General features: G+C 20.9%; 2 protein-coding genes across 2 annotated transcripts in view; both read left to right on the top strand.

Moving 5' to 3' along the window:
• Nucleotides 1-3,261, top strand: part of LOC102681398 — a 7,115-nt gene extending 3,854 nt beyond the window's left edge. The window contains 2 exon segments of the mRNA XM_006623399.2: nt 2,642-2,847; nt 2,849-3,261. Coding sequence (XP_006623462.2) covers nt 2,642-2,847; nt 2,849-2,896 — 254 coding nt within the window. The 3' untranslated portion in view covers nt 2,897-3,261.
• LOC102681098 (forkhead box protein O) overlaps nt 1-14,392 on the top strand; it is a 344,280-nt gene that overhangs the window by 321,997 nt on the left and 7,891 nt on the right. The gene's annotated exons all lie outside the window — the stretch shown is intronic.

The raw sequence follows: 14,392 nt of genomic DNA, 5'->3' as shown, positions 1-14,392 counted from the left end.
TATTAAAAAAATTTTTTTTTTGAGTTTTATAATTATTTTCTATTTTTCAAATATATATTTGAAATTTTAATAATTTCTGTAATTTTTTTAAATTTCTGTAAATTTAATAAAACTTAGTTTATAAAACTTAATACAGTAAAATTTTTTTATTTTATATTTATATAATTTATGAAAAAATCAATAATATTTTAATTGTTTAATTGTTTAATTGAGAAATAATAATTATAAAATTAATATTATTATTATTATTATTTCATTTTATAATCATTCATAAATAATCTATTAATAAATAATCATATTTTATTTAACATAATCAATTTATGAATGAAATAAAATAAATTTTTTTTAAAATTTATTTTTTTAAAATATAAAATAATAAATAAACGTAGAGAGAAAGAAATTAATGATATTTATCATGTATTATTATAATGAAATAATTAATTTTTTTAATATGGATTAAAATTGAAATATTTATTTAATTTTTTTGTTATCTTATCCTAAACAAAAGAGTTTGTGTATTAATATTAATTTTATTAATTTTCCCCATTTCATTTCCAAGAAATGATTATTATAAAATCTTTAAATTAAAAAAGATTACATTTATAAAATGGCTTAATATTAATTCATATTTCTTATACATATTTTAAGATTAATATAATATATATAACTATATAGCATTAATCATTTTTCTAGAAATGATAATACGCATTTAATATTAATAAAAATATTTATTGTAGATAAGTTTATTTTATTTATATTCAAAAATAAGTCAATATGTAAATATATATAACGCAAATTAGTCATGTAATGTTATCATGAAATAATAGAAATGAATCAATATAATAATTAAACATATACAAGGACACTTTTAAATTAAAATTAATTTCATTCATACATTTATAAATTTTATCAGTAAAAATAATTTGCTGATAATTAATTAAATCACTTATTGATTTAATAATATAAATTTATTAATAAATAACATGTAGCTCATCTGGAATAAATGTCAAATCGATATAAATTAAAAAGAGAAATATATTATAATGTTTATTACATTCCAGCATAGAAATTTGGATGAATGAAAGAACATCGTCATAAAATATGATACATCCGAATGAACAATCCGAAATATAAATAGCTAGAAATGTTCTTCTTATTGCAAACTGTTTATAGATAAAACATATCCGGTTAAACGATAATATTTAAAGAGATTAATCATAGAAAGCATCTGATAAATGTCTTAAATCGATATCAATGACTAATTATCACCTAGAAACTGTATTAATAGGAGGTATTAACGCAATAACGAGATTCTTGTATCATTTAAGTACTAAACAGAAACAAAGTTAATTGCTTTGGAGTATTAAAGGAACGATGATGGATGGGATTTCCTTCGTTATATAATCCTAAAATTGGATAAAAATAAATTATCGGGAGATAATCGATGTTCCTTGCTTTGAAATTATATCCGAAAAATTAGATATTATCAGATTAACAATCAATTTCTAATCAAAAGTTATATATGTATTTGTATTTTTTAAATATTTAGAACAATTTATATATACAATTTATATATATATATAGATTGTGTCTAAATCAAAACGAATGAATTCTGTTTTATATAAAATTGTAAGATTATATATATTATATTATATGGATCATAATATCTATATTATATGATTTTTTTATTAATAATAATATTACTTATTATTATTAATTACTTATTATTTTCATGTTTTAAAAATATAACTTTGTAATGATACAGGATAAAGTAAAATTTTAATTAATTTAAAACCATAAAATATTCAGCTTTATTATCCTATTGAAAAATATTTCTAAAATTTGTATACAAAAAATAAATAAAATTATAACAAAAAATAAAAAAATTTGAGAATTGATTTCACGCAGCTAAAAAGATTTTTCAGAAAATTAATTGCATAAAAAAATTTCATTAAAATCAAATTTTTTATGATATGTGAATTTCTTTGTAATAGTATGAAAACCTTTTTGGAATTGATTGTATATTATCTCGAATCATCTAAACACATTCAACAAACATATTAAAAAGTTTCTTTCAAAATCTGAAGTTGAAATTATAAAATTTAGTATATAGTTACAATTATAAAATTGTAATAGCAATTAAAAATACAATTATATAAATATATATTATATAAAAACAAAAAAATTATATTTTTCAAACTTTTCAAATCGATGGAAATGCAATAAATAAATACATATATTTCATTTCATAAAATTTCATTTTCCTTGATACTTTCTTTTATCTTTTATTTTATTATATCAGTTTAATGGATTTCTATATATAAATTTTAAACTTCATATTATGAACAAACGATATAAATAGAAAATACTAATAAGTTCAAATACTGATTCATTCATCAATCTTAAAAGTTAAGATTTCAGACTTAAACAAAGCAGACATCTTCTTATACTGCTAAAATAAAAGGAAAAGACGAAATAAATGTTGAAGTACTCTAAAGAAAATATCTCTCTATCTTATCAATGACAAACGGACGATGGTGTTAAATTTATTTCCGCTTCCCTTCTTTTTCCGTGGAAGAGCAAGACGATTGAACGAGAAAGTATCGATTCTTTTCACAAACGAACGCTTAATTGCTTTCAGGTTTAATAGAGTCGGATGCGTTCGGTTATAAAATACACAATAAACGGATTTTTTCTCCTCTGTACCCGAAGATTGAAGCTAAAGGGTTCTCTGGAGGTGTTTCAATTATGTATATTGCTTTCCACGAGAACGCCAAATACATGCACTTGGACAAAGACATGGAAACTACATGGGATTTAAGTGGACTATGGAATAAAAAAGAAAAGAGAGAGAGAAAAAAAGAAAAAGATAAAAAAGAGAAAAAGAAGAAGGTGAAATCAGAGTGCGGAATCCATTAGCAAAGTCCAGGGAAACACGTTTTACCATCGACGCCCGATCTTTCATTCTCGGGCAAAGAGTGGCGCGAGCTTTTGTAGTATATGAATGACTGACTCTTCGAAATGCTAGCAGAATGTCCACCCCTATTTTCTCCCTTCTTCCCTCCTTTGCTATCTAAATTCTGTATCGACTTTCTAAACGCTAATGTATTGGTAATATTCAAATAATTCAATATCGAATGGAAAATATTGAATCATATCATTGGTCATCGGATTATAAAAATAAATAAATGCTTATAAGTTTTAAGTATAAGTAAAAGTAAAGATTGATCTGAGATTTCTTATGTATCTAATATTTTTATTAATACTTAGATGATAAATCTTAAATAAATGCTATTAGTACTTGTGATTCAAATATCTTTTTTTTTTTTTTATAACGGAAATATATTTTTCGAAATGTGATTATTCCGCTAATTTTACATATCAAACATTCGAACCACTTCTAAATATAAGAATTTACCTATATTATTTTGATCATGTACTTATTAATAAATAAATTAAATTTTCAGAAAGAAACCAATGAATCTTTTTATAATTACTAAAATATAAATTAGTATTATTAAATAAATCCAGTTTTGGTATTTGATACAGATTTTGCAATTTAATTTATTGTTTGACTAATTGTATTCTGATCAAAACCTACAAATCTTCACGAATCTTTACCAATATTTAGTTGAACTTCAGGATTAACCATGTATTTCAGAAATATTTTCTTCTTTCGTTATCTCTGGTTTTATCTACGTTATTCAAAAATATATCTATCAAAATATATATCTATGATGTTCTTTGAATTTAAAGATACAGTTCTTCTAGAAAATGTAGTTTTTCCGACTTTTGTAAATCTTGAGAACTCGAATTTACATGAACAATGACTATGATTATGACTAAAGAAAAATTAAGACAAGCGAGATTAAAATTAAGATAAACTTGCTAAAATTTACTTAAAGTTTTCAATGAATATTACATATATATATTTTACGTATTTAGTGAAAAATTTAAATAAATATTATTTTTAATAAATACTTTATTTTATATGGAACAAGTAATTATTTGAAAAACTATTAAATAAAAGTTTTTACTTGCTTTTATTCATATTTTTTATTTAGTTTTTACTTGCTTTTATTCATATTTCAGTCTAATATTTTAGGTATACTTGATATTATTTTCTTATTTTTTTAAAATGATAACAAATTAATATTATTGAGACAAAAATCATTTGATATTTTATAGAAATATCAATCATCCATTAAATATTTGAATGAAAATTTCAATACTTTATGCTTTTTTCAAGATTCAAATATAGCTTAAGATAATAGCTTAACAAAATAAGAAAATATAAAATGATTTGATGAAAATGAAAAATATTCAGAAAAAGCGAGATACATTCAATAATAGAGTCGAAGAGATGACACAAAATTCAAAATTTAAAAAGAATTATTATGTGATAAAGAAAATTTCAATTTTTATAATTTTCGTCTTATATTTATAAAAATACTAATGAATTGTTTTCTCAATTAAAATGAATCCAAATATAACATAAATTGAAGTAATTTTACTAATAATCAACTAACAAACCAACATAATCAATATAAATAATATACACAATCAACCAAGTTTTGTGCTTATTTTCTAGAATCTCTAAACTGTCCTAAGAATGTATTAATTTGTATAAGATTCTTATTTTCAAGTCTAGATCATGTTTTTGATATTTTACTTTTATCTCAAAAAGTATGAAACATCTTATATAATATATTTTACAAATAATAATATTAAATATATGAATATGAATATGAATAAATTATTATTATTATTGACATTTATTTAGTTTTAACAGAAAATTTCTCAGAAAATTATGTTATTTTTAAATTTTAAAAAACAAAATTTCAATAAAAATAAATTTCTTATTCACAATTTTGTAAAAATTCATAAAAACAAATTTACACTTTCACTATATATTATTTATATTTATATTTCTATACGATGAAAATTTCAATAAATAAATAAATTAAAACATCTAGGCTAACATTTAAAAAAAATTCATAATCCATTTTTAATGTAAACGCAGAAATTTCAAACTCGTGAAAAATTAATTTCATACGATTTATCAATTAATATCAATATGTTTAATCATTTGAAAAATTGCGATATGTTTTTAAAGTCGAAAATTGGATTTTAAAATCACGATTTATAACTATAATTGTTCTTTTCATTTTTTATCATATTTAAGTGCAACGATACATGTATAATATACATAATATTAAAATGATTCAAATATACTACATTAAACAATGCAAGTACAATAATCATGAAATGAAATGAAGTTCTTATCGACTTCTTGATATCCATTACTTTCATTTTCTTCATTTATATTCGTCCGTCGGTTTTCTATTTCATTCCTCACTTCTACGCTCAAATACCGTCTCCTGAATGACGCTACTCAAAGCCGTGACGGGAATAAGAATGGACCTTGTCTGAGAAAAGAAGACACACCAAAATGAAATTACGAAACAGGATCAAGAGAAGAGTCTTGAAAGAATTATGCTAATAATAAATCCTTGATATAGTATGAAATTTATGTATAAGGATTGATCTGCATCATTTCTGCACATGCTCTTTAACAATTGAAATTCTCTTCGTAGTTTATGATAAAAAAAATTGATAAAAAACTTAAATGCAATAAAATTTTAATACGATAGGAATAATTTTTATCGTGAATTTTTGATCGTTGAATATGAATTATGATATAAATAATCCGTATTTAACAAATTAAACATGATAAAATAGCAAATAATTTGTTTTCGATTGTTATAATTTAAATATACATTTGATAAATTAATAATATTATGTAAGAAATTTTTTATTACGTTATGAAATTTTATGAAAATAAAGCAAGAAAATTCATAGGATAATATTATTTGGAATATTATTTCTGAAGAATTTTACTTAAAAATTGTATTTTTTTTTAGTTTTAAATTTTGATTAATTTTTAATGAATCATTTCATAATTCTAATTATCTAAATATAATTCTAATTATCTAAATTTTTTTGTTATGTAGAGTTATTATATAGTGAAAATCAAAATTTTAAAAAAGCATTTATAATATAAATAGAACTTAATAAAGAGGAGAAAATTATTTTGTAAAATCTAATAATAAATAAAATCTAATAAAAATAAAATTATAAAAATAAAAAAGTTTGTAATGTAGAACTTTATTATTACAAATAATTCAAATAATGTAATTAATATTTTTTTTGTTACAACTTTTATTTAACTTTTTGGAACAAAATTTCAATTTCACAAAAATTTCAAATTATATAACTAATATTTTTCTTAGATATTTTTTTAAAAAATAAGATTAGATAAACATTTAAATTAATTTCAAATATCAATAGATTAAAATTTCAAATAAAGTTCTATCTTCTTAGTTGAATGATAAACACATGAAAATATTTTAGATCATAGTATATTATAGAAAATTAAAAATCAGAATTTTTTATTATATTAAATAAAAATAATATATATAATAAAACAAAATCACTAACAAATAAAAAGAAACTCTAAAATATAATTTTTAAAATCAAGAATCAATGTATGTAATAAGTGATTCAAAATATCGAAAACAACATCATAGAATAAATTATATGATTAGTTAAAGTATACAGAAGTATTCACTTCAAAAATATCACTTCAAATAGAAATATTTAATAAGTGAAAAGTATAGTTTAAAACATTCAATTGTTTGAAATTGTTATTTGTAAATCTATGTATTTATATAACATGTATTCTAAATTATATTTACAAATTTTTTGGAGAATATTTTACGTGTTACTTAGTAAAACAGACAATCTTTTAAAAAATTAAAAACTTGCTTTGCATCTGATATTTATATTTTTTCTCAAAACTGTTATTAGAATTTATATATAAAAAGCTTAAATAATGCTTTGAAAAAATAATTAATTTAATGTTTAAATTTATTTTTATTTTTTCAAAGATGATCAACGATTAAGAAATACAAAATATTCTATTATTTAAAGAACATCAAAATATTCTATTATTTCAATTTTTATTCTATTATTTCTTAATTTGAAATTCATTCTTAAATCATTTTCAATTTTTTCATTGAATTTGAAATTCAATTTTTTTTATGATAAAATAGACTGATATTTAATCATATTATCTATTTGTCTTTATTTTAGGCAAAAAATATTACATATATATATTACATATAAATATATATAAACATTATATATATATAATATTTATACTGCAATAATTTTATTGGCATATCTTTTAAAACACGATAATGTTTTTAAAATTGGATTTAATGTGTTGTGTTGAAAAGTTACAAAAATTAGTTTATTAGATGATAAAAAAATTTTGAAAAAATTGCAATTCATCGAAATTGAAGAAATGCTGAAGATCATTTTTCACAATTTTTATTACTAAATTTGTAATAAAAATTTAAAAAACACATTCTGAAGATTTATGTATTAATTTCATTGATTGATGTGAAACAAGCAATAAGTATTGAAAGATATAAAAATTTTTAGATTTTTTTTTACAATGAAAGTTATGAAAAAATTGCGATTCATAATTGTTTGTAACATTAACCGATTTTAATGAAATTTTCAACATGAATATAAATCCTCAAAATCTATTTTTTAAATTTTCAGATTTAGAGAGATTTAGATAAAAAATCTTTTACTTTCTTCACGATTCTTTACAAATTGCAAATTTATAAGAATTACATCAATTTTTTCAAATTTATTTTATACAGTAAATATATGGTATTTAATTATATACAATAATTCTAATTTTAATTATATATTTAATTCTAATTTTAATTATATACAATAATTCTAATTTTTAAAACTCAATAACAAATAAATCCAATTTTGAAAAATTGTATGTTTTAAATTATATGTCAATATTTATTATATACTAAATACATATTAGTTATATAAAAAAAGTTATAATGTAATTATAATAATTATAATAAAAATTATTATAATAATAGTTATAATAATAGTTATTAATCAATTAATATCAAAAATAAAAATCCAAATGTTTTCCAACATATGTACATATTCTTCATAGAAATGACAAATAATTCGAATAATCAAAGGACATCCACAATTCTCAAACGAGCAATTTGCGCGAGTTTCCCATCAGACTCCCAGAAACAGCTGTTTAATAACGCATTACGCCGCGTGCGCGAGGGAGTTAACAGGAGAAACAGGAGTAATCGCTCGTAATGTATCTCATCACGCAATCCAGTCCTTTACCTTTCACCTGCTGGTTTCAAGACCACTCGTCGCATATCTCGTCGTTTTCATCGCGCACAGTATCTCTTCATGAAAATTCACACGCTCTTGTCAGTTAGTAATAGGGATGACCTACTTGTCTTACATGAAAATGTGTGAAAATATGCATAAAAATAATATACAATAAGATTAAAATACTTATTATACATAAAAATAACGTAAATATAATAAATATAATAATATAAATATGTAAAAATAATGTAAATATATATAATGAAAATATGTAGAAAAAATAAAAATAAAAGATTAAAATTCAAAACTATCAAATCACAATGATACAATAAAATTTCATTGTCTAAATAATTTGAATAGAGATTTTTTAATTATTTTTCTTTATTTTTATTTTTTTATCAATTTGAATAATAAGAATTAAATTTTAGAAAATTTTGAATTTATTCAGAAGTTAACACAAAATTTATATCTTTTTAAAAATTTAAGAATACTTTTAAAATACTTACTTTTGATTGAATTGATCCGTTTTTACAGGTATCTATTCCTCATATTATTTTCCATACATTATGATACAATTTATGACATATAACTTAAGAAAAATATTTGTTTTTAAGATATCTGTTTTAATTGAATACATTTTTAAAGATGTGATATTTTATATATTTTTATATAAAATGTTGCTTGAAATTTTAATATTTCAGGAATTTCTAATTAAACAATATATCTATATTTTTGGCATAAATAATTTTTCATTAGATATTTTTTATAGATATTATATTTTATAGATATTATATAATTATTCAACTTATATGATACAACTTTTATAGGGAAACATCTTTTTCATAATATCATTTTTGTTGAAGATATATATTTCATTTTCTAGGTTACTTCTAGGTTTAGCATATATCACGTAAAAAAATTATAATTTTATCATATATAATTATAATTTTAATCTTGTTATATATTGATTATATCATTACATTTTCTAAGTAAATATTCTATTTTTACATTCACGCTAACGTAACGTAATATTTATAGAACAAATTTTCATATAACTGTCTATATATGATCTAATTTGATCTTTAATTCAGGTAATAAAATCTCAGCTGTGAATTCGTATGTCAGAAACTGAGCATCGATTTGTTCATACATAATTAGAGTGTGAATAAACGAGATTCTAGTGTACACATAAAAAATGATAGAAAAGCAGAAAAAAAAACAAGAAAATGGAAGGTAAAGGAAGTAAGTAGAAGTCACATATTAGGGGAATAAATGAAACACGGTGGTTCGTTGGTAGTCATTGGTAGCATGCCAAAGCGGTGCGGCGATTGGTTGTGGTTCGAGAGCAAAGTGGATCAGCCGAGCGTATAAAACTCGTCCCGTTGGAAAAATCCTGGTACAATGTCGCTTGACCGGTAAATATTGCCCGGTGCGTTCGTGAATACTTTTTCTTCTTTGTCTCGCTACGTTCCCGTGCTCATAAACAACGTAATAACACGCCAACACGAAACCCAATTCCCGGATTTCGACAGTCCGTTGAGGTGGCCAATCTTTTCTACTCGACTCGGATGCAGGAGAAACAGTGACGCGGCCAGAAGCTTAGAGTAGAGAACCGGAGAGAACGGTAAAAGCCACCGCGACAACGACCTTCGGGCTGCATGTAAATCACGGCCACGACGTCGACGACGGTGACGACGGCACGGACTCTCTCTCATCCCTCTTTCCTCGCGTCTGTTTGCCGCTGCTACTCGTTCTTCTTGCCTCTAGCTCCGTCAGCCCGTCAACTTCGAGTTAAACGAAACTGCTCGCCGAGCAAGTGTTCGATCGTTTTTTGTTATTCGTTGCGTACCGTGCGATGTACAAACGGAATTGATGATCCATTAGTTATGATGAAAGATGGAATAAATGTCATGTCTTTGGAAATTCTTGGAATTTCTGTAATGATATATAGATATGAGAATCTATATTTGATTAAATATTGGATAATAGAAAAAAGAAAAATTTTGTATATCTTTACATTACATTGTATATTTATTACGTTAAGAAAAAGATTAGTTTTATAGATGTTTTTATTTATTATAAAAATTTGCTTTTAATATGAGATTTTGTTTAAAATTAAAATTAAAAATCACAAATGTCACGCAAAATTAAAGAATTACTTATTTTTATGTCTTTTTAAAACAATTTTTTGGATAAATAAATGCAACATTTCATAATATTCATGAGTTCATTTATAACATTTATGTATTGAATCATTTATTTTTACGATAACGTTATCTAAAAAGCGAAAATTAGAAAATATATTATTCGCATACAAACAATAATTCAAAAATGTGTTGCTATTTTAATTATATATATATTATTAAAACTAGTATATGGTTTCATATTAGAAATATTTTAAATTTCGAAAAAAAGAATTTAAATTAATTTAAAAATAATTTATTAATATTTCATTTAAATGATAAAATTAATTCATAATATAAAGAATTTATCGATCGAAATTAATAGAAAAATCAAATAATTTACTTTTAGTATTATATAAACCTTTTTTGTAAATAAATATAAAATAAAACATATTTAAAGTGTGTTAATAAAATAATCATTTATATAAATAAATAGTAATATAAATAATAATATAAATAGTAATTTTATATGAATGTTATCATTTATTCTACTAATTTTAATTATTAATAATAATAATTATTATTATATAAAAAATATCTTTATAAAAAATATTGAAATCTTATAATAAATTATCGCATCTATTCGATATTTTTATTTTTATATAGAAATATAGAGATTTTAAAGAAATGAAGAATTTTAGACTTATGAATATTGAATGAATTTGCAAATTTTGCATACAGCATGCAAACTATAAGTTTCAAAAGTTTTATCTCAATTGAAGGATATTAGAAATTCAAAGTTCTAAGTTTATATGTTAATGTGAAATTGATACAAATATAGATACCGCATCAGGTGTATTTGTTGTTTTTTGTTTTCAAATTCTATTCAAATTCTTGTGTGTAAAGTTTTCATCATATTTTTTTTTCTTTGACACTTCCAACACATTAATTTCTGGGAAGAGAAACATACGACAATATAAAAGATGGATGTAAGACGTGGATCGTTAAATCAGTTGCAATGATTGCATGATCTTTCAAGAATACCAACATTTATACTATAATTTACTATCGAAGAATGAAATAAAAGGTATGTTACCTAAATATGAAAATAACCATAAAAATATGTGACTGAATAAATATTGATATTTAATAATAATAATAATAAATTAATAATAATAAATGTTAATCAAAGGAATTGATTGTTTTTAACATTAAAACTCGATGAAATAAACAATTTTTGTTTTTTATTTTTTACTTTTTACTAATTATTAAATGTTTTCATAATAGTAGAAACGAGGAAAAATATAAATGGATCTACTTAGAACTCGAAACTCAAAGTCCGTTTATTTTTTACTTTTGTAATTACTAAGAACATACAAGTACTTCCTTCAAAAGTACTAGTAAGACCGAAAAAAAATATGAATAGACCTATAAGGACTTAGAAGTTGAACCCAGGACTTTTAGCTAACAATTCAAAAATCTATACCCATACCGTTCTTTTGCATATTCTTTTAATCTTATTTATTTTTTACATTAATTTTTATTAAAATAAAAATATATTTTTTCATTATATCGCATTTAATTTAAGTACATACATTACAGACATTGTTCTATTACAGCAATATTACAATAAAATTATGAATATTTTATCGCAATTATCACAATTGTATTCTAAATTTTTGGAAAGACGTTTGATTAAAATCTTTAAAAAAATTTTTATTTTTCTTTTATTCTTATATTTTTTATATATTTTATTATAAAGATGAAAAATGTTAATGTAATTATTAAAAATTATTTGTTGAAAATTGATATTAAAGTTACATTCTTAAATTGATATATTTATATTTGATATATTAACATTGATATATTTATATTTTGTAATTAAAGAATAAAAAATATAGAATGAATAACTATGCTATTAATTATGTAACAGAAAATTATTTTTCAATTTGGAAAATATATCATGGAAAATAATAAAAAATTTATCACATGTTCAGAAGAAATTTTAATAATAAATTTAATAAATAATAAATAATATTAATAATAACATAATAAATTTTCAACATTTAACAATTTGATCATGAAAAATTTTATATAAATTATATATATTTTTTCAAATAATACTAAATCATATTATTTGAAATTTTAAACAAATTTTTTATATTAAAAATTCATTATTAGTGAAAGTGGAATGTTAAAAGATTTCATTTATGCTTTTTCCTTTATTTAAAAATTTAACTCAAAAAATAATAATAATATAATTATATAATAAAATCTACAATATAATCTAAAAAATAATCTACAAACAAAAATTATCTTAGAATATTCATCATACTATTTGGCAAAATTTTGCCATTAAATATTATTATAATATTTTATAAATTATAATTTGAATCATTTTTTTAAATGCATCATTATTTGTATATTAATAAATTTTTTGATAATATTGACAAACAAGAATTTGATTAATTTTTTTCCTTTTTTCCATTAATCCTGCATTGATCGAAAAATTTAATGAAAATTTTTTTATTAATACCGTTGATCAATATCATAAATTCTAATTTATCTATATAGTTAACAAATACAATCTATCTATAGTTTCTTGTTTCTTAAAAATCTTTCAGAAAGTCTCCATATAAATTCATATAAATTCTAATCGCATTCAGAATTCCATGATTTAAAAATTCAATTGAGCTCTTACTTAAATTTTTAATTGCTGAATATAACAAATTTTAAAATAGAACAATTTTGAAAGGAAAAAAGAATTCATAAAAAGAAGAACAAATATATATTTTCTTTAGTAACGACTAATGAGAAATTTGATGATAATAAATTGAAACATTGATTTCTACGCATCAAGAAACGTACTGTTAGTTTTTTCATATACTGCTAATTTCGAAACATTACACGAAGAAAAATTCATATGTAAGAAAAATTATTAAAATCATTGCAAATCCGAAAGACAAAATGATGCTAAATCCTTCCATTTTTTAAAAGAAACTATCAAGTTTTACAATTTATGTCTCTCAATTTACTTTATACATAAACGTGGTTATCTCTATAGTCGTTTGATTCGCCAACTTTTGAACAAAACGTTTGAAATACGGTATATGGGACGCAGATCTGTTCCACATTTGTAGTCTCTGCGTTTATCACGTTTGACACTACTGGACTTTTTTCTTTAGGCAACTTCCTTTGAAATTCAAGAACTAACGGAACTTTAATATCATTTTTCAAGAGAATGGTTGACTTTTAACCATATATATATTTTATTATTTTAATGCATACGAAAAAAAAATGATTAAATTTTGATTAAAAATGATTTGATCGATTAAATCATGATTTATTAGAAAAAGATTTTTTTACCAGATTTTCATTGATTTAAAGATATAAAATTTAATCATGATAGCTACATTAAAAGCTGCATTACACATTTGAATATAAAGATATTCAATCATTTAAAAATTTTATTCAATTATTCAAAAATAATCTTTCATTGTACTTATTTTATTAATTGTATTAATTGAATGCTATTTCAATTTCATTAAATTACATTATTAATATAGAAAACAAATAATTATTAAAAATAAATTTCGAATTTATTTTTTTTTATGAATATAAAATTATATTTATATATATATATAAATATAATTTTATATAATATATATAATATATATCGAATATATTAAGATTAGATATTTTTATAATTATATATAATAATTAATTATAAATCATATCAGTTAATGATAGACTATATTCCATAATGTTTTCTTCGTTCTCTTAATATTTATGCTGAAAATTTGTTTTATTTAAAAAATGATTTGGATAAATATAAAATATTGAACATGAAGATAATAAATTTGCAGTTTTGTATGATTCTAATATAATAGTCCAAAAGTTAATTTGAAAAATTTTTAAATTAAAAAATTTTATTGCTAAATGTAATATGTGAAAAATAATGCTTTGATATATTTTTTTTTTTATTATTTATATTATGATATATGTTATAGTTTAGGAATATATTTTATGTTAGG

The sequence above is a fragment of the Apis dorsata genome, unplaced genomic scaffold (assembly GCF_000469605.1).
Source record: "Apis dorsata unplaced genomic scaffold, Apis dorsata 1.3 scaffold_887, whole genome shotgun sequence".
Lineage (NCBI taxonomy): Eukaryota > Metazoa > Arthropoda > Insecta > Hymenoptera > Apidae > Apis > Apis dorsata.
Note: the sequence above shows the minus strand (reverse complement) of the source record. Positions and strands in the feature narration are given on the sequence as shown.